Source organism: Myxocyprinus asiaticus, chromosome 1 (genome assembly GCF_019703515.2).
Source record: "Myxocyprinus asiaticus isolate MX2 ecotype Aquarium Trade chromosome 1, UBuf_Myxa_2, whole genome shotgun sequence".
NCBI classification, from domain to species: domain Eukaryota; kingdom Metazoa; phylum Chordata; class Actinopteri; order Cypriniformes; family Catostomidae; genus Myxocyprinus; species Myxocyprinus asiaticus.
In genome coordinates, this window is record NC_059344.1 from 40,383,406 (window position 1) to 40,409,466 (window position 26,061).

The following is a 26,061-nucleotide window of genomic DNA, read 5'->3' on the forward strand; positions in this document are numbered from 1 at the left end:
AATTAATGCTATTAAAAGGGCAGCTATAAAAAAGCCACTGTTGAGCAGCAAACAGATATTTGAAGCTGCTGGTGTCTCTGGAGTCCCAAGAACCTCTCGATGCAGGATCCTTCAGAGGCTGGCAGTTGTGCATAAAGCTGCATTTCGGCCACCCCTAACCAAAGCTCACAAAGAGAAACGTTTGCAGTGGGCTCAGAATTAAATGAAGACTAATTTTCAAACAGTTTTATTCACTGACGAATGCTGTGCTACACTGCATGGTCCAGATCTGGATGGTTGGTGAATGGCCACCCTGTTCCAACAAGACTGAGACGTCAGCACGGAGGTGGTGGAGTGATGATTTGGGCTGGAATATTGGGAAGTGAGATGGTAGGTCCCTTTAGGGTCCCTGACAGTGTCAAAATGACCTCTGCAAGATATGTGGAGTTCCTAACAGACCATTTTCTGCTATGGTATAAAAAGAATAATCGTGCCTTCCGAAATAAAATGATATGCAGGACAACGCACCATCCAATGCTGCAAAAAACACCATTGACACCTTGATTGCTATGGGCATGAGAAAAAATCATGGTGTGGCCACCATCATCCCCTGACCTCAATCCTATTGATAACCTGTGGAGCATCCTTAAAAGGAAGATCTATGAGGGTGGGCGGCAGTATACCTCCAAACAACAGCTCTGAGAGGCAATACTGGCATCCTCAAATGAAATACTGGCAGAAACTATACATGGACTTACAAGTTCAATGGATGAGAGAGTTGTTGAAGTCATCTCAAAGAAGGGCTCATATATTAATATGTAACTTGAACTGTAAATAGGTTTTTGTTTTAAATTGTGTTTATTTTTTGAAAAATGAACTGTCCATGCAGCACATATGACAGATTTCTGTTTTGAGTTCATTATAACCCACTGAATGTTTTCAAAGTGCATTCTGCATAATTATATGGAACAACATATTTTGTGATTTTTTTCAAAATATCAATAAAGCTGTTGACATTATCAGTTCTTTCACATGTAATAACATCCACATTGTAAAATAATTGTTGAGGATAAAATAAAATCCTTAATCTTACTGACTGTTTCAGAAAAACAAACAAAAATGGCATGTGCATAATAATTTGGAACATGGTGTATTTTTGAGTTTCCTCTAATTACAATGCTTAGAGTATATCTGAAAAGCTTCTCTGCTGGCACAATATAATGCATATGTATGGGTACTTTAATTAAAAATCAAATGAGAAAGTGGAGCACATCATTGCTAATTTATGAATGTGAACATTGAGTGCTTTAACAAACAGCTGTCAAAGAACCATCAAAAGATGCTGCAACCTCTCTCACAGTTGTCGTAACATCAACGGCTTATTTACCGACTGATTATGCAAAGTGCTAGTTTAAGGTTCCTTGTGTTAGCCACAAATAAACAGGTTACTATTGTCAAAACATCCTTTTATACCTTTAAAAGAGCTTTATGAGCTCTGAAAGACAGAATATTTGCTGATTTCTATGAAGTCCACATTGGAGGATTGAAACCGAAACATACCTGTTTGTACTTTTCCATATTGACTCCTTCCAGCTGGCTCAGTCGTACCAGATTGGTCCCTACGAGGATACGCAGCTCCTGTCTCTCCTTCTCCCTCTTTTCTCGGTCCCGACTGTGTCCCTGATGCTGCATTCGCACCCATAGTTTATTCATCTCGGCAAAATTCAGCAGGACAAAGTCAATGGAGTCATTAATGTCACCAGTCATCTCTTCCCTAATTCAAACAGGAGAGAACAGTGCTACAGTACTCCTTACCAGATAATGAGACCTTGTTACGATTACTTCTTTCTTTGAAACGCTGTCCACGTGTTTCAAAAGCAATGGACAAGGGATAAAAAGCCTTTTCTAGCAATGGATTAAATTGTATTTCAGCAGGTAGGATTAAGCAACCATAGCTTTTAAAATTGCTCTGCATGATTCACAATGCTCTTGAGCTACTTGAGATGTAATCACTGCCATTAGATATGAAATGTCGTACTCAGCCTGCTCTCCATCATCAGGCAGGATGTTTCGCGTGCACTGCAGCAGGTAGTTCCTGAGGAACAGGCCCCGGAGAGGATGCTGCACCCCACGACACATCTCCACCAGGTCCTTCAGAATGTCTTTGCGGGACTGGGGGAAAGAGCGAACATACACCACTCCAACAGTTATCAACAGGTACCTGTGATGTCACAGAGAGTAGAAATAAAGAAGGAAGAGAAGTTAACAATGGGACAGAGTTAAGACCACAACAAATAAATTCAATAACATAAATCCATACAAGAACAAACCTAAACAACCTCAAAATAAATAATGGATCACAGATTATTGTAATTAAACAGGCAGGGACAACAAGGTCTTAAAGATGCAGTAAGCAATTTCAGCAATTCTGGAACTTCCACCAGACTTAACTGTTGAATTAGACACGCCTCCTCTTTCCAAAACCCCGCACTCCAAAGACAAGCGCACAGACACAGACACAGACACAGCACACACACACACACACACACACACACACACACACACACACAAACACACAAGAGACTGTTGTGTTAGAGCAGGATGTGTCCTCCTGAGCTTTATGTCGTCTGACCTCAAGGGTTTTGCAGGAGCAGGACCTTGTACCGGCATTTATACAAGCATTTATTGGCTGCCCTGAGAAAGTGCACAATGATTGACAGGCAGAAAGTCTCCTGACTGGTTTAACAAAGGCCACCCCCTCCCTCCCTTTACCAAGCCTAGGGCTGTTACAGTGGCAGGTGTGATATTTCATGGCACCTATTTCAGTGATATCTGACAGGTAATAGGGACGCTTTCTGCATGTCATTACATTAAAAGAAAAGAAATCACTTACAGCACCTTTAACACTGCTTATTAGCAAAACTTGCAGTATCTGATACGCTTTCCACTTAGTTTTCACTAAATGAAGTCATGAAAGAACTACATTTAATCATACATATATCACTAATGATCTGCCCCAGCCTAGCAACAGATGTTGTTTCACTATAACTGTACCAAATAAATACATACGAATTAGAGGTCGATAGATATTGGATTCTGCTGATACCAATAATAAGGTGTTGGAAGAAAGCTGGTAAAGGATTTTTCGTATGATTATGAAAAAAAAATGTATATATTGATTGTGTTAAAAACTGTACTTTGATGGTAGGAAAAGACATATTAAGACTTTTTAAGGACCCCTTTGGGAAATGTGATTTACTGAATGCACACCCAATCAGTTAAAGGTGGACAAAACAAAGACAACAGATAATTAAGGTACTTGAGGAAAACTTAAAAAACAAACAAAATACTGACACTCATATTTAATATAAAACCAGTGATATCGATCTCTTTTTTAATAATGCAGGAAAAATCTGTTTTTTTATAAACCTGATTCTCTAAACCTGACTGCTTTTCCCTTCCTAGATTCGATGACTGTGTGGATTGTGTAGGCTCTGCAGAGTATGACAGTAAGTTTGTTCTGTTGAAGGGATATTGGCAGGTGCCATTGACTGAGCAGGCTAGGGAACTTTCTGCTTTTGTTACTCCCGATCACTTCCTGCAGTATAAAACTATGCCCTTTGGTGTCCGAAATGCACCTGCCACCTTTCATCATCTTGTAAACTTAGTTCTGTCCGGGTTGTCTGGTTGTGAAGCTTATCTGGATGACATTGTTCTGTTTAGCTCCTGCTAGTCAGAGCAAGTCCTTCAGATAAGAGCTTTTCCAATGTATTTCAGAGACCAATCTTACCATCAATCTTGCTAAATGTGAGTTTGGGATGGCCACAGTAAACTATTTCGGTACGGTAGTGGGACGTAGTCAGGTCCGTCCTGTAGGAGTGAAGGTGGAGGCTGTCTGTAATTTTCCAGTGCCTTCCAACTGCAAAGGACTGCATTGTTTCCTTGGAATGGCAGGGTATTACAGAGGGTTCTGTGAGAATTGGTGGTTGCTTCACTGAAAAACCTACTTGGCCCAAAAGTCCGTGTAAGGGGGTTTAGAGGAAAGGAGGAGGCGAGAACCGGCTTGACAACTTAAATAATAATTTATTAACCAAGAACACAACCAAAAACACACAACTAAAAACACAGCACAGCTGTCTGTAATTCTCTCTCTCTCGAACTGTCGTCCCCGGCCGCCTTTATCCCTCGCGCGCCCCATCAGGCTGATTGGGGACCGGGTGTGTCTCATTCCAGCCCGGCCCCGCCCTCCCCAGCTCTACACTCCTCCCGGCGTTGCCTCAGGCCGGGGAGCCCCCGGCATGACGTACATCCCCCCCCACCCTTCCTCTCCGGGTGGGGGGGGCGTGCCTTATGCCCCGACTGCCGGCGGGTCCTCCCCGCCTTCCTCAACCTGGGAGGAGACAGGAGGGGAAAAAACAACAACACAAAATGGCGAGGGAAAGGCCAACACGGAGCGGCAGAGAGAGAGAGAGGAGAGAGAGAAAAAGAAACTCACCGGTTCTCTGATGCGCCGTCGCGTGGTCCTCGATCACTACTCCACCCTCTCAGGCGGACTGCAGCCGCTCCTCCCCGGGCGGACCGGAGTCAGACCTCCGACCCCCAGCGGACAGAACGCCCCTCCGCGTTCCAGGCGTCCCATGGGGACTCTCCTCCGCCCCTGACAGCGGCCCTACCACTCCAGGCGGTCGGGGAGTCGCTTCCCTCCTCCCCCCGCGGACGGCGGTCTTCTCTCGACCCCTCCGCGTTCCCGGGGGACAGCAGGGCACTCCTCCGCCCCCGGCAGCGGCTCCCTCGCTCCAGGCGGTCGGGGAGTCCCGTCCCCACTCGCCTCGCGGACGGCGGCCGTTCCCCGCGTCCGGGTAGTCGGGCTACTCCGTCCCCCGTCGGATGGCAGCGGCGCTCCCCTGGGTGGACGGCAGTGTCGAGGACTCTGCGACGGGAATCCCTCCTCCTTCCCGGGTTTCGGCACCAGTGTAAGGGGGTTTAGAGGAAAGGAGGAGGCGAGAACCGGCTTGACAACTTAAATAATAATTTATTAAACAAAAACCCAACCAAAAACACACAACTAAAAACACAGCACAGCTGTCTGTAATTCTCTCTCTCTCGAACTGTCATCCCCGGCCGCCTTTATCCCTCGCGCGCCCCATCAGGCTGATTGGGGACCGGGTGTGTCTCATTCCAGCCCGGCCCCGCCCTCCCCAGCTCTACAGTCCCCTTTAAGTGGTCGGAATTTTGTCAGCAGGCATTTGATGGAGCAAAAGCCTTGCTAGCCATTTCGCTTGGCCGTTGATGATAGTGATTGTGGTGCTGACCTTCTCCAGGTTGGTCTGCATGGGGTTGAACATCCAGTTTGTTATTTCTCTAAAAAGATCAACCAAAACCAAAAGGCGTATTCTACTGTGGAGGTGGCGGCACTGACACGAATTCGTGCCTTCCAGCATTTTGAGGTGTATTGGGGTTCGTCCACTGCTCTCATCATTGTATAAACTGACCACAATCCACTGGTGTTTATTGACCATATGCGAAATCAAAACCGGCACTTAATGCATTGGAGTTTGATCTTACAGGCATAAGTGAATGTACAGGCATACCCACTGAAGACTGTCCAAATACGAGGTACTGATAATGTCATTGCTGATGCTTTATCTATAGCGTAAGAAAGATGATGTGACAAGATGATATTTGAACTGTGGATTTGTCTCTCCCCCTTTTATCCTTTTTCCCTTGGACCCAGGAATTAGAGGACTGCAGGGAGGTGGGACTGGACCCAGGAGGTCGTTTTTTCTTTTTTTTTCTTAGAGCTCTAGAGAGCTCTTTGAGGATGGGAGGTGTTATGACCCCCTGTGCTCCTACAGGCTGATATGGCAGTACCGGTGCTGGTAGGAATGATGGGAGGGGTATAAAATTGCCTCATTGCCTACACCTGCATAGGTTTGAGCACAAAAAGAGGTGCTGCTATTTTTTCTGCCTGTGTGAACATAGCCATAGTGACTGCACTAAAACTCAATTACTGCACAATTAAACCCAATGAAAGATTACGTTTTCATGTGTATCATGTAGACAACAGTTTTGAGTGATGGAACGCAATATTTTCAGTGAATTATAATATATATATGAATACGTTTTTTTATCTTTTCCTCACACAAAACTACTGTATGGCTTTAGAAAATGGTGCACAAGTTGAATTTGCAACTGTAATTGCAACTGTTTGATATCCATAAAAGGATAGATTTCTGTGAATATTTAAAATTAAAGATCAAAAGGATAAACAACAGACATTTTTCACAGACTTCTTTGCTCATTTTTACCAAGGGTGCCAATATTAGTGGAGGGCACTGTATGCAGTTTGTTGTATTGTAACAGACTGAACTGTTACATGACGATGTAAACAGAGCACAACGATCCTGCACCTTTTGGGTTTCAAAAATTTATTTGAGGGCTTGCTTTCAAGAAGACCATGAAGAGGGCACTTTAAGTGGTTTGATGATAGTGATGAGTCTCACTTAATTTTTATGTAGATCTCTGTTTAGCTGTTTTAGTAGTTTTAACATGACTGCATTGTAAATGTATCTATCCTCACTGGCGTGGGCTATTTTTGTATGTATTCTGCAGTCTAAAAATTATTTCTGTCTATGTTACATTCATACTAACGGCCATTCAAGGGCTGATGTATTTACTCTTTGTTCTTTATTGGACAAGCTTCGACATGTGTCATTGGCGAGTCTTCTGTGATCACATACTGATCTCTCTGGGTCATGAGCGAATGTTTAGGGGTGTGGCTCATGAATATTAATTAGCTTATTATGACATTGGTTAACCTGTGTAGAGCTGTAGATCACGTGACCTAATTAATATTTATGAGCTAGCCCAGGGCCCCGGGCAAAAATGCCATGGAAAAAAATAAAAATAAAAAATCCCAAGAAATTCAAAATGTTGGTGCAAAAATGCCATCCAAATGAATTCTCCTGTTTTTATTTTTATCAGAAATAGTTCTTAATATTCTATTATATACCTACTTATACATATTATGGCATAAAATATGAGTTGCTGTTGATCGAATTGTCAGGGGAAAAGGAAATATTCTCAATCATAGAATTTCTGTTAAAGAACTGATTAAAGTCAGAGAATGACACCGTTTTTTTTTAAAGGTTAGAAAAAAAGCCCACATAAAGGAAAAAACGGCCCTAAAAAAAGTAAAATCCAGGTGCAAATATTGCCCCTTAATACAAAGTTAATTTCTGACACTGAGCTGAATCATGAGAAGAATCATCTGAAAGACATAACAGACCAAGCTTTGTGAAGGTTAGTTCTTATCAGTGCTTCATTAAGGACAACCTCACATGCATCCAACAACTATGGGTTTGCCAGTAACATACTGGTGTCTTACAAGAGTTCTATTCTCTTACTTTCCAAGTAAGCCTATCTGGAGGTTTTTAAGTACAGGATCACTAGGGCTGGGTATCACCACATACACAAACAGATGAATAAATATGTGTACACAGGGATCAAAAGTGTATGATTAAATATTGTGAGAAAAGAGCATGAGCACATATAAAAATGTTTGTACGCATGCATGTCAGTTGACTTACGTATAAGAATATTTTCACATCAGCATTTGCCTTTATAAATGCCAATTTGTTCCTCACTTTTGAAGTAGGATCAAATCCATGGAATTTAGGATCAAATCTGATCCTACGTACGCTTTATAAATGAGGCCTGGTGTTCTTATGGTGACTATTATGCACGATTTTACTCTTTTTTTACATGAACAATTTAACAAATCAATATCACTGGCAAATCTTTAAACTTTGTGTTTCTGCACTTTCAAGGAAGTATACAAATTGTGCACAATCAGGCCAGGGTATGTTCAGTGTTCATGAAAAATACACTGCATAACAATAAGTGAAGAGAGATAGCATGTTAGATGGAGTACTGACTAAAACACTGGTGGTGCGCTACAATTAAATATCAAGAAATGGAGAGACAGAGAGACAGAGTGGGAGAAAGAATCTGCAAGAGAAAACATAATGAACAAGAGCTAAAACACAATATTGATCTGGTGCCAGTGGCAGTCTAGATCTTAATAAGATCACCAAAGTTACACAAATCGTTGAGTTGGCAATAATATTTAATGGTCAAACTGTTGGTCAATTCAAACACATTCCAACATCTTGAAAGTTTCTTTCTTTTGCAGTTATATTAGCTCAAAAGATTGCTGAGATACTCACAGTCTAGGGATGATGTTCCCTGCATACTGAACAAGCTCATAGAGGTCAGCCACCTTGCGGCCTTTGGCAAACTCATCTGTCAAATAGACCTCCAGGTAATGCAGCTCATCTGAGATGGCCATGTCTACAACAGAAATTTAGAACAATAAATAAACAACTTAAATAAATAGAGATAACATGGCTAAAGGCAGTTGTAGAATTTTTTTTTATAGAACAGATGATTTCTTTAAATGTTCTTTAATGCTAAAATTTAGATTTTCATTTGAATTGATTTTTACCCTAAAACTTCTGTTCTGTTCAAATCCATAAAGCCTATCATAACAAAGAAAACACATACAGAGTTCATAGTAGCTCTTAGGAGAAAGCATAGAAGTCCTCAACTCCCCCAACATATTTGAGGCATGTTTCAGTGCATCCATCAGCTTGTTCTTGTCCTGGATGGAGGACATACATCGCCATTAACCGAGTAAAAGTCAAACTTCACAGTGCCATGAGAAACAACTTCATGGTGACCATAAATACAAACACAACTTATCTTCCAGAATGTTAAATGCAAGAGGCGTCACACTGTAATTATAAGGCTTCAGGGTGTAGTTAATAAGCAGCTGATTGTGGAACTGAAAACATGCAAATAACTCAACTTACCAGACAGCGCTTCATTTGAAATGACTGAACCTTCACAGCCTGCACAGCTTCATCCAAAAGCTTCTCCTGCTCATCCTGGGGAGACTGCTGTGTGGTAGGCTGGCAAAATTAGTACACAGTGGAGTAAAACACTCAAAACAGGATCTTATGTCACAAATTACAATAAATTGAAATATACATTTGTTTGGGCAGCTGACATGAAACACTTTGGAAAATGTACAACTCCTGCAGTGTGATATACTATCCTCCATTTAAAAATATTTTTAAATAGCATTTATATATATATATATATATATATTTATTACTTTCTTTTATGGATCTTTGACAAATAAGGTTGTCTGAGGTGGTAAAAATAATAAATATTTAAAAAATATATTTTAAAACACTTCTTGTCTTTCTGTCCAATTTGGTAAATTTTTTGAAAAAAACCTTTATAATTTTCCAATAAAATAATTAAATAAATACAAAAAACAACAATAATAAATATAGCTGCAAGCAGCAATACCGGGATCAAGCCAATTATCGGCACCATGAGCAGCAAAAGAAGCTTTGTGACATGTTTTTGGTTAGAGTCCGATGAACAGTGTATGAGGAGTTAGAAAAAGTAAACTTTCAATCATAAAAAACCCATTTATTTTAAAAAATAACTAAAAACAGCTGCTACACAGAATTTTTGTCCAGTAGGTGGTGCTGTTCTGAAACTGCTCAGGTAGTATCTGGGCATGATGGTTATCATGCAGGAAAGTGCTCAAGAGTTATAAGCCAAAATAGCCATTTTTCTATCTCCTGACCAGTAGGGGGCAGTGCACCAAAACGCTGCAGGTAACCTCAGGGCAGTAGGCAAAAGGAGTCAATAGCTATTAGCATTTTTAGAAATAGCATTATAATTTGACCACAAGGTGGCGCTGTCCCGAAAATTTTTGAGTCCCTTCAGAGCATGGTGCCAAATACACATACCAAGTTTCGTAACAATACGCCAAGTCGTTCGTAAAATACAGCATTTTATGACTAAATTCAAAATGGCCGATGTCCAAAATGGCCGACATAGGAATTTTTCATTTCGTTGGACTCGCTATACCCCACTGTATCTAATGAGACTAATTTGATGATTTTATGACAAACTGTTCAGACGTTATAAGCAAAAATTTGCTTTTTTCATATCTTGTGACCACTACGTGGCACTGTTCCGAAACTGAGCAGGCACCCTCCAGTCATGATGCCTATGACAAATAATAAGTTTGGTATGAATACGCTAAAGCATTATGGTGAAATAACCTCACGTCCATTTTGGCATGCTCTTCATCGAATTCGTTGAAGCACCATTCGAAAACGGTATGGTTTATCAAAATTCTGTGAACAACTTTTCGTCGTGAGTGCCTCTAGATGATGCAGGCCAATTTTCGTGCAAATCGGACAAACGACCAAGGACGAGTTAAAAAAAGTTTTTCAGAAAATTCAAAATGGCGGAAAAGTTTTCATGATGGAAAATGACGTCATAGGGTGCATTCAAATCCTCTTGAGCAGGAAAAAAGGAATCAGAGGAAAAAAGAATTTCGTTTCTAGGATTCACAGTTCAAAAGTTATTAACATAAATGTGAGTGCAAATTTGGGCAGTTGGTGGCACTACAGGGTTTGAGGTAGAGATGCCAAATTTGCTGTGGTAACAAATCAGACTGTCCTCTATCTGTGCACCAAATTTCATAACTTTCCCGCAAGCGGTTCTATGGGCTTTCATAGACTCAAGAGCGGAAGAAGAAGAAGAAGAGAAAACTAACAAAAACAATAGGGGTCTGTGGCAGGGCGGAGGGCGGGCCGGACCGGGCCATGATTCCGCACACCCAGCCACTAATTAAGCTGTTTAAACCCAAGAGGGAAAGGAGGCGAGAACTGGCTTGATAATAAAAATAATAGTTTAATAAGAAACTGAACCAAAAAGACAAACACACACAGGTGTCGGGCTGCTGCCCGTAACTCTCTCTCTGTCGCACTGCCGTCTCCGGTCGCCTTTATCCCTCTCGGGCTTAAACAGCCTAATTAGGGGCCGGGTGTGCAGAATCACGGCCCGGCCCAGCCCCGCCCTGCCACAGGGTCTTTCGCCCCTTCGGGGCTTGACCCCTAATGAAAATGTCATGTTGTGTAACTATCAAGTAAAAAGTATTAAAACACTTTCCTTGCACCTTGAATACATGAGTGTATAAACAACTTAAACATTAATTTAAAATAGTTTTCAAACACATTTTTAAAGGTAAAAAGTATTTTTTTTAAATAAATATCTTGACTTTTTGAGACAAAAATATCAAGAAGTTTTCTCAGGATTACACCACATGACCTAAACAAAATGTTCCTTTTCATAAAAATTTCAAAAGATTTGTTTTTTTCAAAACTTCAAACACAGTCATAAGAGTCTAAGGGGGTCCTTTCTGTTTTATGGTTTTTGTCAACATAAACCACAAAATGGCTACCTGCATGTTGGTTACACCACATGACTTTGATTTGGTGGACAAAAGTGCTTTTAAATATTAATCGTATTTTCCAAAACATGATAGTTTCACTGCTTTTTAAAAGAAATATGAATAAAAGATTATTCTGCACTACTCTGACAACATTTCTTTTTTAAAGAATGTCAGTCTATGGACAGTTACCCCACATTACATTTTTTATTTTAAGATAAAAATAATAATATCTTTAAACGGAAGAGGTGTATTCAACTGATTGTTTTGTGTGAATTGCATTTTTTATGTATTCTGGAATAATTTTTTAGATCTGGACAAAAAAATGAGTGTCACGTGAGTGGCCCTTATAATTATTATACTTTCAGCTTTTATGATATCAAGATTATTTTTGAGAGTACATGGATTGTAGAAATTCAATTACAATGCAAGACCAATTAAAAAGAACTAGTGAAGGCAAAAAGGTGATTAAAAATGGTGGAAATGATGACACGTTACAGGACCTATGACCTAAGCTTTACACATTCTCTTATACATTCATATACATTTCAACCTAAATTCTTGATGTTTATATATTAAAAAAAAGTTCATAGACACATTATACAGGTATATAGAAAATGTTATTTTCATACACTTTCCCTTTGACTGGTGAAATGTTTACATTTTCATTTAGTATTTTTAATCACCTAGCTGTCACTTTAAACACTTAGCTGTTTTGCAGCTCACTTAAATGGTACTGCGGTGTAACAAATGAATTTTTTTAAATACATATATTCAATTAATATGAGGTACTAAAAAAGTGTGCAATAATTATAAAAAATAAAATATTTACATTTAAAAAAAAAAATGTTTTAGATAGCGTAGCATGTCACTCTTCGCATCACACTGCTTAAAGTAGTTGTTCACTTAAAAATGAAAATTCTCTCATCATTAACTAATTCTCATGCCATCCCAAATGTGTATGACTTTATTCTGCAGAACACAAATTAAGATTTTTCAGAAGAGTATTTCAGCTCTGTAGGTCCATACAATTCAAGTGAATGGGTACCAGAATTTTGAAGTTCCAAAAGCACATAAAGGCATCTTAAAAGTAACCCATAAGACTCCAGTGGTTTAATCCATGTCTTCATGAGAGATATGATAGGTGAGGTTGAGAACAGGCCAATATTTAAGTCCTTTTTTACTATCAATCTTCACTTTCACAGTCTACTGTTGTTGTTTATTTTTTGCAATTCACATTATTATGCCACCTACTCGGCAGGGAGGAGAATTTAATGTAAGAAAAAAAAAGGACTTAAATATTGATCTGTTTCTCACCCACACCTATCATATTACTTCTGAAGACATGGATTAAACCTTGAGTTGTATGGATTACTTTTTTTCTCCCTTTATGTGCTTTTTGGAGGTTCAAAGTTCTGTTCACCATTCACTTGCATTGTGAGGACCAACAGAGCTCAAGTATTCTTTTCAAAATCCTTCGTTTGTGTTCAGCAGAAGAAAGTAAACATCTGAGATTTCTTGAGGGTGAGTAAATTATGACAGAATTCTCATTTTTGGGTGAACTATCCCTTTAAATTATAATGTCAACTACCTGTGCTCTTTATAGTTAAAAGTAATGTTACAGGTTACTTTTTTATAGAGTAACAGAGCATATCTTCGCGAATTAAATTATACTAATCTGTGTATGTTTTCAATAAACAGTAAATTATGAGTGAATAGAATAAAAGTTACTGACTGGGATTTGAAGGGTGCTGACAGACATAATAACCACCCCCTTCCAAACGACCCCATCATTTGTGTCAGTAATAAACAGCCACGCTTCACATTAAAAACCTTTTTAACACATTAAGATGAACAGTAATCACAAGAGATTGAGATCTGGTTTCAATTTAAATGAATGAACCCGTTAGCTTATATCTCAAGACAGTAAGTCAATCACCATTTCCTGGATCTCAGTGTTCCACATACAGTATGCTTTCGTTAAATGGCCTTAATATCAAATTAATACAAGAACTGCATATAAAAGTATATTTGTAATTTTATTACGATAAATCGTATCTGCTTACATAAATTTGGCTGAAAATGAAGCAAAGCTAATGCTAGCTGAATTAGCATATTAAATTAGCTATTTTTACACAAACCCTGTGAATCCTAATGATAGTGAAACACACGGACTGCAAGTGACAAGAAACAGCAGGCCGAGTGTTACACGACTTGAGGAATAAAACAAGAGTGACACAACAAAAAGAGATTAATGTAGGTGTAGTTCGGCCTCCGTATCTCTAATGCTAATGCTAACGGCTAACTGCATAGACGCAAAATAGCCCATCAGGAGATCTCGCTTCCCGTCTGACACTATTACTGCTGTAAACAATCTTATGGCTTATATAAAGCATGCATCACACACACTGTATGAATACGCTGATCTTTAAATCTTACCATGATTATCAGGTATGCTAGAGGAAACACTGGATCACCCCCTGTTAATATATCCAGTCATGTGACTGCTGCTGCTAGCCTGCTACTGATCCTCCTCATGACGAGCACTGCCTCAAACACACAACAATCCCTGGAATTCACTTATAACACTCTGTAGAGAGAATGTAACGAATACAAATGAATTTATTTACACTGACAGATATAGATGGGTCGTGGAGACTTCTCAGCACATCATTCAATTTATTAGGAAAGAAACATTTATCAAGTGACTTCTCTCCTGAACCACTTTTTTTATTGCTTTGAAATGTGTAATATTGTCTACTTCACTTGACCACGTATAGTACTATTTTAATAAATACATTTAGCCATGTTCACGCGTTTATTTGTGACGTATCGCTCCCATTTTATCTCTGCCAATCACTGGACGGAACGTTTATTTCGGGCGTGACACGTATCAGTTTTCGCGCGAAATCACTCTGCGAAGACGGCTATCGGCTGAAAGGACTTTGTTGTGTTGCTGGTAGTACGACGAACTGAACCGCTTTACAAATGGATAAAGAGTTATTTCGCAAGCTTGCGTCGAAGATTGGGATAACGTCTGTTAAAATATTGGGGTGAGGGTTTTCAAATAGTTATGCCATCATGGACAGATTCAAAGACATTGTTGGACATGTCTGAAGTGCTCGTGTCTATAACAACAGAACTAATTCTGATTATTTATTTTCAGCCAAGCAGATGAGTACATGCGGTTATCCCAAGTGAAGTGTGTTGGACTGGGGTCAATGACAGACACCAGCAAAGCCATCATTTGCCTCGAGTTGGCAGCGACATCAATGAAATTTCCTCTAGACAAGGTGTTTTTCCCTGTAAATGTGTATTGTGTCATGATATCATTCTATTTACCTAACAAATGTATATAGACACGTGTGTGTGTGTGTGTGTATCTCTCTCTCTCTCTCTCTCTCTCTCTCTCTCTCTCTCTCTCTCTCTCTATATATATATATATATATATATATATATATATATATATATATATATATACACACACACACCGACCACTTTATTAGGTACCTATGTTCACCCTTCTTATTCATGCGATTATTTAATCAGCCAATCGTGCGGCAGCAGTGCAGTGCATAAAATCATTCAGATAGGGGTCAGGAGCTTCAGTTAATGTTCACATCAACCATCAGAATGGGGAAAAGGTACCACTACTGTCAGGTAAGAACAGGAAACTGAGGCTGCAGTGGGCCTACCATCTGCATTTCGCAGCAGAAATCGAGATTCGTCAGACTAGGCAAAGTTTTTCCAATCTGTGATGCTGTCATGTCAGCGTGGAGCAGAATCTCTAAGGAATGTTTCCAGCACCTTGTTGAATCAATGCCACAAACAATTCAGGCTGTTCTGGGGGCAAAGGGGGATCCTACCCAGTATTAAGTCAAGTCATTTTTATTTGTATAGTGCTTTTCACAACACACATTGTTTCAAAGCAGCTTTACAAAAAAACATGCTTTAACAGAAAATGAAACCATAATATCTATAGAGTCATCATTGTGCATTTTGATAAAAATATGATTGTAAATTGTGTATAAAAGTAAATAAGTCAATAATATTTGTATTTAGACCCCCAGTGAGCAAGCTGAATGTGACTGTGGCAAGGAAGACAAAACTCCACTCAAGATAATTAACCTTGGGAGAAACCAGGCTCACTGTGGGGGCCAGTTTCCCTCTGGCTAACCAGCATGAATATAATTCCAATATTATTTTTTTGTGTGTAGTACTTGTCATAGTTTAAAATTAGTAACGAAGTAAGCGTTAAGGGCCAGTGTTTAAACAAAGATTTTGTATGAACTGTAAGATTAATGAGTAATGTTTTTGAAGTCAATTCTGGATTAACTGCAGAAGTTCACATAGATGCATTGTCCTTTGTTAGTTGGCTGATGAAGGCTTTTATTGGCAATTAAATAATAGTCCATGTATTCCATTTTAAGAGTGTAGTCCATCCTTAGACCAAGGTTCAACAGTTCAACCAGCAGGTCATTCCGTTGAGATTCGGTGGGGTCCATCCTAAATCCAAGGTTCAGGCAGTGGCACATGAAGTATCCTATGTCTTACGGTTGGAGTTGGCATTGGTTCATCCTCTGAGGTCCATCATAGTAGACTGAAGTGATGTCTGGCTGGCACTGGCTGCAGTTACTGTAGTCGTCATCACTCAGCAACATGCAACAGTGGAGTCCGACTGGAGTCAGGCACCAAGCAGGAACGGAGCTGGATCTGGCAGGCTCTGGTAACCTCAGGATATGAATCCTGAGCTTGAGACAGGGAAACAAATAGAATAATATTAGCATAGTTTCCATTCAATTTATTGCAGAGTTATAGAATATGAGAGATATTTCCGGTTCCGGCAGACCAAATTAAAGCAGCCTAACTGTGAGTTGATGGATAAATTAGGTGTATGCTTGGCTGAATAGATGAGTTTTTAGTCTAGACTTAAACTGAGAGAGTGTGTCTGTGTCCCGAATAGTGTTAGGAAGACTATTCCATAGTTTAGGAGCCAAACAGGAAAAGGATCTCCCTCCTTTTGTGGATTTTGATATTCTAGGTACTATTAACAAGCCAGAATTTTGTGATCGATGGAATATAGCATAATAGCAGATCACTTAAGTATTGTAGAACTAGACCATTTAAAGCTTTATACATAGTTAACAGAATAAAAAATTAATACGAAATTTAACAGGTAGCCGTATAAACCATATATGTAACGATGATAAAATGGGGCTAATATGATCATATTTCTTGGTTCTAGTAAGCACTCTTGCAGCTGAATTTTGAACCAACTGAAGTTTATTTATTGAACTTGCAGTACATCCTCCAAGTAATGCAGAACAATAATCAGTCTTGAGGTCATGAACTCATGAATTAGTTTTTCGGCATCAGCAAAAGACAGCATAGGTCGAAACCTAGCAATATTTCTGAGTTGGAAGAATGCTGTTCTACAAACATTGGAAATTTGATTTTCAAAGGACAGGTTGGTATCAAATATAACACCCAAGTTCTTCTTCATAGATTATGATGCAACAGTACATCCATCGAGAGTCTAATTATATTTTAGTGGCTTATTTTTAGAGGTTTTTGGTCCAATAATTAGTAACACACTTTTGTTGGAATTAAGTAGAAGTTACATTTCTGGCCATCCAATCTTTGATTTTATTGTTACACTCTGCTAATATGGAGAATTGTGAAATTTTGTCAGGTTTCAGAGAAATATAAAGTTGGGTATCGTCAGCATAACAGTGGAAACTTATTCCACGATTCCTGATAATATCTCCAAGGGGAAGCATATATTAGGAGAAATGCAGAGGCCCTAAAATTGATCCCTGTGGCCCTCCATACTTTTGTTTGATCTGACAATTCCTTGTTTATTCAGACAAAGTGGTTGCGGTCTGATAATTAGGACCTCAACCAAGCTAATGCCTGTCCACAAATGCCAACATAATTCTCAAGCCTATCCGAGAGAATGTCGTAATCTATGGTGTCAAAGGCAGTATTAAGATCTAAAAGCACTACAGTTAATATTAATATTAGAGGGTGTACCTAATAAAGGTGCGTGTGCGTGCGTGCGTGTGCGTGTGTGTGTGTGTGTGTGTGTGTGTTAGTTGTACATATACATACAGCAGGCTCAACGCTAAGGATATTTTCTACTGGCCCTGCCAAAATGTTCACTGGCCCCAACACAAAAATGATGAATAGCTTTTTTTTTTTACTATCATGGCTCTAAAAATGTGTCCAAAGATAATTATTTTTTGCATATATTATGTTTTTAAGACAATGTCCCCCCAAACTGAATCACATTTATAATTTGTAAGATATGATTTATGCCTTATGTAATCCCATATAAGCACTTTACAGATATAAATTCATAAATGCATCATATTAACCTCAGCCGTCCTGCCATTTGCACATGAGTTCTGTTGTGCACATGATGGGTTTTCGATCACCCGTTTAGTCATGCTGTCATGCAACTTTTGGCCATGTGTAGTGTATTCACACACAGGATCAAAGATTTAATCACTTAAAGATCAGTTAAAGATGTGATTATTGGCTGAATGTAATAAACATATGAATCACTGAGAAGAGACTTGCTACCAAATCGGTTGTTACGTGTAATATACATTGGGGAGATATTAGGCCTAATCTGTGGATTAACAATGTGTATATAACATGAAATCAGACAACCCAGACAAGACCAACACTGACTGATATACAAAGAACAAAAACAAAAAAATACCTGTACGGTCCAGAAATGAGAAATGTAACTGGTGTTTCATGAGGATGATATGAAGTAAACAGTTTTGAATATTCATCTTCACCCTGCAGCTGAACAGCTCTGATAATGATAGCCTAATAGCCATAGTGATCTTACTTCTTTTCATATCAAACTCCATTATCATGTCAAATTAATGATTACATTTTGAAACTAACCTAATTAAATCTATACTTACATTTTGGATACTGAGCAGCTCGTGATTTCCAGACACATGTATAACTGGGGTTTAACAAAGTTTATTACGTTTCATTCGGCGCTTCATCTCTAAAGGCGAATTAATGAGAGAAAATGTGTTTTTTACAGTGGGAATAAAACTAGTGCTCTGTCTCTTTACGAGAGCACATGCATGTTAAACAGTCTACACTGCATGGAGAGAGATGATGATGAGACCTATGCATGAAGTGACATGGATTTTCAGTCCTATAGAAAGAAACTTTTCCAGTGTTCCAGTGTGTGGATTACTACTTTTCACCAACATGTAAAAATGAAAAATGTGGGGATTTCACGCACTGCGAACACGGAATGTGCGGGGATACTTAAAATGTTGCACAAGACATGCAATCCCGCTACAAAATTCATTAAGTGGGTTTTTTTTTCCTTCTATTTTCTACACATTGGTAATAGTTGCTGCTAAGACACTGGGAAAAGAGCGAGGGCAGTGCTAGGAGAGTGCACTCTGTGTCTGCATGCGACTGTGCCTTGGCACATCCAGTATATTATGCATTTGCGCGTCTTCGCGAGATAAATATACTCGCGCTTGCTCCTCGGTTAGAATACTTGGTTCGCTCAGTGTAATATTTGTGCTCTCTCACTTGTTGTTTTCTTGCACTAATGTTATAAATGCAGCACTGGCCTGATCAGGCAAGTGACAGTTCTAGCAACTGGCCCGACTCTCTCTCACACTGGCCCTGGGCCATCGGCCAGTCCTTATTGTCAAGCCCTGTACAGTATATAATCTCTCTGTGTGTGTGTGTGTATACATCAATATGTATATTGGTATATATATATATATATATATATATATATATACACACACAAATGTGTCACAGTATAGATGTGTAGATACAGTACATGCTATACATGTTTTATGTACAGTTATAAGCTTTTATTGTGATAAATTTACAATTAATATTCTTACACGTCTGCTGTATAGGAGTATGCCATCAAGCTATCCGGGCTGAGTTCTAAGGTGTACCACAGTAATTTGAAAGCTATGGAGTGTATGCTGGGCCTGCAGTCGAACCTGGGTCTCAGAGATCTTGCAGTGCAGTATGGCTGTTTGGATGCAGTTAAAGTGGCCTCTCAGATCATCCAGCGGTGAGCTGCATGACATTGCGTAACCTTAGTGAAAAGGAATGACATGATTTAAACCTTTGTATTTATTCAAGGTATGAGGCCAGCTTGCCTGCCGCTCAGCAACAAGACCTTGACTTATCAAAACCTCTCTTTACCACAGCAGCCCTATATACAGCATGCAAGTAAGTAATACCACTGTAATAGAGGTAATAGCACATTGAGTCATTAATGCATGGTTTAATAACCGTTGGACAGTATTTGCAAATCAAATGTTGATCAGATATTAAACCAGGAATATTAGTCTCTTGAAAATCTGGTACATATGCTGTTCTCAATGCCTTTTTGGTCAAGGTACAGAGAGGCTATATAGGGAAATATCAGTCTCTAACAAGTTATAATTTATTACGTAAAGATTAATTTAGACCTTCGATACTTAAAATGAAAAATTTTCATAGGTAGGGCTGCAACTAACAATTATTTTTATAATCGATTAATCTAACGATTATTAGAATGATTATTCAGCGATCAATCATAAGCTGTTAACCAATTTTTCAGCTTGTGCCCCAACTTAAAAGGTTGTATTAAATGTGCTTACTAACAATAAAGAGGACAAAAATCATCTTTTAAAAATACCTCTAAAAGACATTCACTGAATTAAAGGGAAAATAAATACTGTTTTTGTCTTGTTTTCCATTTAAAATTGTCTAAAAATCCTTAAAACAAGATACATTGAGAAGTAACATAAGATATTTAGACTTTCTTTAAGAGAATGTATCTTAAATATGAGTATTTTGTATATGTGTATTTTTTCACTTGGTTATACTTCTGTGAGTGCAGTAAAGACAAAATACACTTATATTCAAGATCTATTCTTTAAAAGCAAGTCTAAACATCTTATATGCTGCTTCTCAGGTGAATGCATCTTTTTTTTTTTTTTTTTTTTTTTTATATATAGAGGATTTTTAGATATTTTAAAATATTTGTATTTTTAATGTTATGTTCAACATTCTCAGATAACAATTTTGTCTTCTGCAGTATAGCTCCTAAAGTAAATGTGCATTGTTTTAAAGGAGTTTTATATATTTATATTGGAAAACAAGCCAAAACAAATAAAAAAAAAACGTATTTTGTTGCAGTGTATAATGGGGCAAAGACTACCCCCTCTCACATTTCTGTTCACTTCAATCCATCTTTTAACTCACAAAAAAAACAAAAAACTCTCTCTTATTAATAAAGCTGTGTATTGCCAGTTTTCTTCACGATAAGAAATGCACAGTGACATATATTATGATTCAATAAATTGCCATCGTGTTATAATCTAGCTGCATTAAGCGTGCGCATTCGAGGGATGAGCGTCCCCACAACAGAGTGTACCTCAGCCGGGTGCAGTTTCAGTCTCTCTTAGATCGGGACATTCACGCAACTCAGAGAAGAGGCGCTGACCGCGCAAAGAAATGCCGGAGTTTGTAGTTATTTACATGATCTGCTTCCGTATTATTTGAACTTTAATAAAGATATAACGCATTAAATATAACTGCATTTAAGATGTAACACGTGGATGTTTTCTTTAAAGAGCTCCGGCTCCGCTTATTCCACAACAAGAGTGCTTCTGTATTTACTTATTATGTATTTTTGCATTATAATTCCCTCATACTTTGCGATCTACATCACCTGAAGCTGTTTGGAAAGCATAGAGTACATCTGGACTGTGAGAAGTGTAATTCGTCCTCTCCTTACTCAGACGAGAGCTGCTTTCGTGCATCGTCATTACAGTTAAATGTGATCTCATGTTACGTTAAATGAAATCAAACAATTATTCGACAATGAAAATTTTTGTCGACTTTTTAAAATGTTTTTTTTTTATTGTTGACATGGTCGATAATGTGGACTAAACATTTCAGCCCTATTCATAGGTCATCATGAATACGAATTCAATATCAGGCATTTTTTGTGACATGCTTGCTCTCAGAAATAAGTTTTCTGGATATTAGAGTGGATATGAACATGTGCGTGTGCACTCACTTTAAGTCACCCTCTTGATGAAATAGGGAAGGTATATGACTGGCAAAATGCTAATTATTGATTGTTTTTCTTGAGTGATTTAAGCAGATTTCTACACGTGTTATACTGTTGGTTAGTTTGTCCAACCAAACTCTGTACAGTATTCTTATATTGTACAAACATAAATGGCTCAGGCCCCCAGATGTGTCGGAATGATTTTACGCATGCCATCAAGCCACAGAAACCTCTAAATCAAAACACCACCTGGTTTACATTCACATTCATTTTACTGAAAATGGAAAAATAAATTGGTTCTGTCCTTCTGTTTGAAGGTGCATGAAAATCAGAACTGACAGGAAATTAGCCTCTTCATCTGGAGCGAAGAAGGGAATCTTTGACCGGCTGTCTACACAATTCCAGAAATTTGGACAGGAGCTCTGCAGTGAGTGTGAATCCTACAAACAAAGGCTTTTTGGAAAATGGCAGATTGCCTAAAGTAAATAAAGGGAGGTTTTGAACTTCATCTGACCTTCATGTTTTAACAAAGATGTTGTATTTGAAGGTGCAGAACTTTAATCTTGTTTCTCTCATTAAAGAAAAACATTACTTCAAAGAGTTATGAAGACATTTTCAATGGTTACCATGGCTGCAGACATATCACAGTTAGACAATGTATATTTTGTGTGTAGTTGAACATCAAAGATCAGCATGTTTTCTGCTCAAGTGATTATTGAAGATGTGATGTTAAGCAGACTTTACTGGATATTTATTGGAATCTTTCGTGTCTCCTCAGATGAGGCTTCCTCTGTGGAGGAACCAATCAAAAAAGCTCAAAAGAGGCAGAAGACTCTCACTGAAATGTTAGAAATGGAAGACGATGGTAAGATGAGCAACTGCTTACCAATATACAATAATGGCAGATCATATCTTTTAATTCTAGCTGCAATTACTGAATACAGTAGAAGAATATCTGTATCTATGATTAAATATCCATCTACTTCTATACGATGAAAGTTCTAAAGAATTTTATCCCATTTTAAAGGACTCAATGTACTTCATACAAAATCAAAGAACGAATGGGTGTGACATAATTTAGAAGAAAATCTGGCCAAAAAGAAGGTGTTTTTGCATTAGATTTGGTGGTTCGTAACAGCTCACAGGGGTGAATTTTTAGGAACATTTCTTACTGGCTGCAAAGCACCTTCCTACTGTCATAGGTCCATCATTGTTAGGTGTGACCTAGAGCTCCACCTACCTTGAGGCCAACAGCTCATTCTGTTTGTTGTTCAGTCAGTCAAAATCAGTCAACAGGAACTCGTTGGTGTGTAGAGTTAGTAGCGACCTGGTGCAACTTACCTACATCTGTAAGATCGTTCGCTTAGAAACATTTTCCAAGACCGTGTCGTGATTTATTTTTTTATTTATTTGCTTTTCGTCTACTAAAGGAATCAAATCTTCTCAAAAACTCTCAAGTGCCCATTCACTCATGTGCTATCTGCAGCAAAAGCCATTCACACATCTGTCTAAAGTAAGATATGCCCATAATCATTCTTTTGTCTCTATTCTGCACATTAACACTTTTATACACTCATATTTGCAGTAGTATCAGTGTCATCATAAATCACAATAACAGAGTTTAAACAGTGCATATTATGGCCGAGTATAGCATGTTAGCGCATTAGCTTCATTAATTCATAATGTAAACAAGACGAATTAATCCTTTTCTTCTGCATATACAGTGTATTACTTTAAATCATCATCGAGTGGTTAAAACAACTTCTTTTACTGACCTCATGTGAATTCAACTCATAGAACGAGGCATAAAGTCATTGATAACACATTTTAATGTCATTTTAGTTAGGTTTTACTGAGTGTCCTCATATTTAAATGTACTTCTAAATGGATCCCACAGCGGTGTGGCTGGTTTCTAAATGCTCAGAAACAGTATACTTTTGCTTGGCCATTTAGAACTTCATTTTACTCCTGAACGAAGAAAGAAAAAGAACTTCTCTGGAAGTACAGTGCATCCGGAAATTATTCAGAGCGCTTCACTTTTTCTACATTTTGTTATGTTACAGCCTTATTCCAAAATGGATTAAATTCATTATTTTCCTCAAAATTGGAAATGATAACGTGAAAGATGTTTGTTTGAAATCTTTGCAAATTTATTAAAAATAAAAAACGAAAAAAAAAAAATCACATGTACATAAGTATTCACAGCCTTTGCTCAATACTTTGTTGAAGCACCTTTGGCACCAATTACAGCCTCAAGTCTTTTTGAGTATGATGCTACAAGCTTGGCACACCTATTTTTGGGCAGTTTCTCCCATTCTTCTTTGCAGGACCTCTCAAGCTCCATCAGGTTGGATGGGGAGTGTCGGTGCACAGCCATTTTCAGATCTCTCCAGAGATGTTCAATCGGGTTCAAGTCTGGGCTCTGGCTGGGCCACTCAAGGACATTCACAGAGTTGTCCCGGAGCCACTCCTTTGTTATCTTGGCTGTGTGCTTAGGTTCATCTTCCAACAGGACAACGACCCTTCGCCCCAGTCTGAGGTCCAGAGCGCTCTGGAGCAGGTTTTCATCAAGGATGTCTCTGTACATTGCTGCATTCATCTTTCCCTCGATCCTGACAAGTTTCCCAGTTCCTGCCGCTGAAAAACATCCCCACAGCATGATGCTGCCACCACCATGCTTCACTGTAGGGATGGTATTGGCCAGGTGATGAGCGGTGCCTGGTTTCCTCCAGACATGACGCCTGCCATTCAGGCCAAAGAGTTCAGTCTTTGTTTCTCATGGTCTGAGAGTCCTTCAGGTGCCTTTTGGCAAACTCCAGGCAGGCTGTCATGTGCCTTTTACGGAGGAGTGGCTTCCGTCTGGCCACTCTACCATACAGGCCTGATTGGTGGAGTGCTGCAGAGATGGTTGTTCTTCTGGAAGGTTCTCCTCTCTCCACAGAGAAAAGCTGGAGCTCTGTCAGAGTGACCATCGGGTTCTTGGTCACCTCCCTGACTAAGGCCCTTCTCCCCCGATTGCTCAGTTTGGCCAGGCGGCCAGCTCTAGGAAGAGTCCCGGTGGTTCCAAACTTCTTCCATTTACGGATGATGGAGGCCACTGTGCTCACTGGGACCTTCAATGCTGCAGACATTTTTCTGTACCCTTCCCCAGATCTGTGCCTCGATACAATCCTGTCTCGGAGGTCTACAGACAATTCCTTGGACTTCATGGCTTGGTTTGTGCTCTGACATGCACTGTTAACTGTGGGACCTTATATAGACAGGTGTGTGCCTTTCCAAATTGTGTCCAATCCACTGAATTTACCACAGGTGGACTCCAAACAAGTTGTAGAAACATCTCAAGGATGATCAGTGGAAACAGGATGCACCTGAGCTCAATTTTGAGTGTCATGGCAAAGGCTGTGAATACTTATGTACATGTGTTTTTTTTTTTTTTTTTATAAATTTCTTAAAGATTTCAAACAAACTTCTTTCACGTTGTCATTATGGGGTATTGTTTGTAGAATTTTGAGGAAAATAATGAATTTAATCAATTTTGGAATAAGGCTGTAACATAACAAAATGTGGAAAAAGTGAAGCGCTGTGAATACTTTCTGGATGCACTGTATATCGGGGCCTTAAGACTTTCTGTTCTTAAAGGGATAGTTCACCTAAAATGTCATGATTTACTTGCACTCATGTTGTTCTAAACTCGTATGACTTTCTTATATGGAACTCAAAAGGAAATGTTAGGCAGAATGTTAGCTTCAGTCACTATTCAATTTTATTGCATCTTTGTTTCCCGTACAATGGAAGTGAATGGTGACTGAGACTGAACATTCTGCCTAACATCTTTCGTGTTCCACATAAGAAAGAAATATGTGTTTATAACGACATGAGGTAAATTATTAAATGATGTAAATGAGTAAATGATGGCACAATTTTAATTTTTGGGTGAACTATCCCTTTAAGTCTGTCTCTAAGATGTAGGATTAAACATTTCTTCCCTGTACTAACATCAATAAGGAATACTTCTAGTTGTGACCTCTAAAAAGGCACAGAGCATACCTGTCATACTCAATGAAAAAAATATATATATATTTCTGTTTTCTTCCAAGATGTGGAGCTGGCAACACCGTCTAAGGAAGTGTGCATTGAGAAGACAGAGGAGGAAGAGACACAATATTATGAAGAGTGGAAAAGAAAGATCCTTGAAAATGCACTGAAAGCAAAGGCTGTAGATTCATGAACTCTAAAAGATTTCATGTCTCCATTTTATTTAATTAAGGTTTTGCATAATGTCATCTGGACCCTTCTTGGGATTATTTTAATGTTGTTACCGAGACAAGTCAACTGCCCCCTTCTGGCTTCTTTTGTCAATGTCACTTTCTTTGAAGTATGAATATTTCTGGATGACTCTTTATTACTTTTTGCCAGTGAAATGACAGATTTAATTAGTGATTCCATCATCGTACCATATTAAATTCCTAGCTTTGATGTCTTCTTGCAATGGCAGGATTGTATAATTGTTCACTTAGTTATGTGGTTGGTATACCGTACATGTGTGAGTGGTGAGATTTGAACTTATATCAGATCTGTCAACTGTTTAATGCATCGTGATAGGATGATTATGTCTAGTGAGAATGTGACTTGATTTTTAACAGTGTTTTGTGATGCTGGTTTAAATTACCTTAATACAATA

The 26,061-nt window shown here is 38.7% G+C and overlaps 2 protein-coding genes across 4 annotated transcripts in view; one reads left to right on the top strand and one right to left on the bottom strand.

The window, feature by feature from the left end:
• The window catches only part of vps35 (VPS35 retromer complex component), a 38,733-nt gene extending 24,864 nt beyond the window's left edge, over nt 1-13,869 (bottom strand). Inside the window, exons 1-6 of one of the 2 annotated variants that reach the window (XM_051686284.1) lie at nt 13,742-13,869; nt 8,853-8,951; nt 8,545-8,641; nt 8,208-8,331; nt 2,018-2,200; nt 1,540-1,753 (exon numbers count right to left, since the gene is read on the bottom strand). In XM_051686284.1, the coding sequence (XP_051542244.1) occupies nt 1,540-1,753; nt 2,018-2,200; nt 8,208-8,331; nt 8,545-8,641; nt 8,853-8,951; nt 13,742-13,744 (720 nt within the window). In that variant the 5' untranslated portion in view covers nt 13,745-13,869. The remainder of the gene's footprint in view (nt 1-1,539; nt 1,754-2,017; nt 2,201-8,207; nt 8,332-8,544; nt 8,642-8,852; nt 8,952-13,741) is intronic. The other variant, XM_051686368.1, reaches the window with a different exon arrangement.
• A 342-nt stretch (nt 13,870-14,211) lies between these two features.
• orc6 (origin recognition complex, subunit 6) lies at nt 14,212-26,049 on the top strand. 2 transcript variants are annotated; one of them, XM_051706002.1, is made up of 8 exons: nt 14,212-14,355; nt 14,469-14,595; nt 19,222-19,385; nt 19,457-19,546; nt 21,698-21,807; nt 22,159-22,245; nt 22,811-22,893; nt 25,478-26,049. In XM_051706002.1, exons 1-8 carry the CDS (start codon nt 14,291-14,293, stop codon nt 25,583-25,585), a joined length of 834 nt encoding a protein of 277 aa, XP_051561962.1. In that variant the 5' UTR covers nt 14,212-14,290; the 3' UTR covers nt 25,586-26,049. The 2 variants fall into 2 exon arrangements, with proteins under 2 accessions (XP_051561962.1, XP_051561970.1); XM_051706010.1 differs by lacking the exon at nt 22,811-22,893.
• The last annotated feature ends 12 nt before the right edge of the window (nt 26,050-26,061 follow it).

What these genes read in the sequence shown, in the direction of transcription:
- orc6 (XM_051706002.1), top strand. Translation starts at nt 14,291, where the DNA reads ATGGATAAAGAGTTATTTCGCAAGCTTGCGTCGAAGATTGGGATAACG. An exon ending in ATTTGGACAGGAGCTCTGCA is followed by an intron (nt 21,808 to 22,158) that starts GTGAGTGTGAAT and finishes GTGTCTCCTCAG; the next exon opens with ATGAGGCTTCCTCTGTGGAG. An exon ending in CATTCACACATCTGTCTAAA is followed by an intron (nt 22,894 to 25,477) that starts GTAAGATATGCC and finishes TTTTCTTCCAAG; the next exon opens with ATGTGGAGCTGGCAACACCG.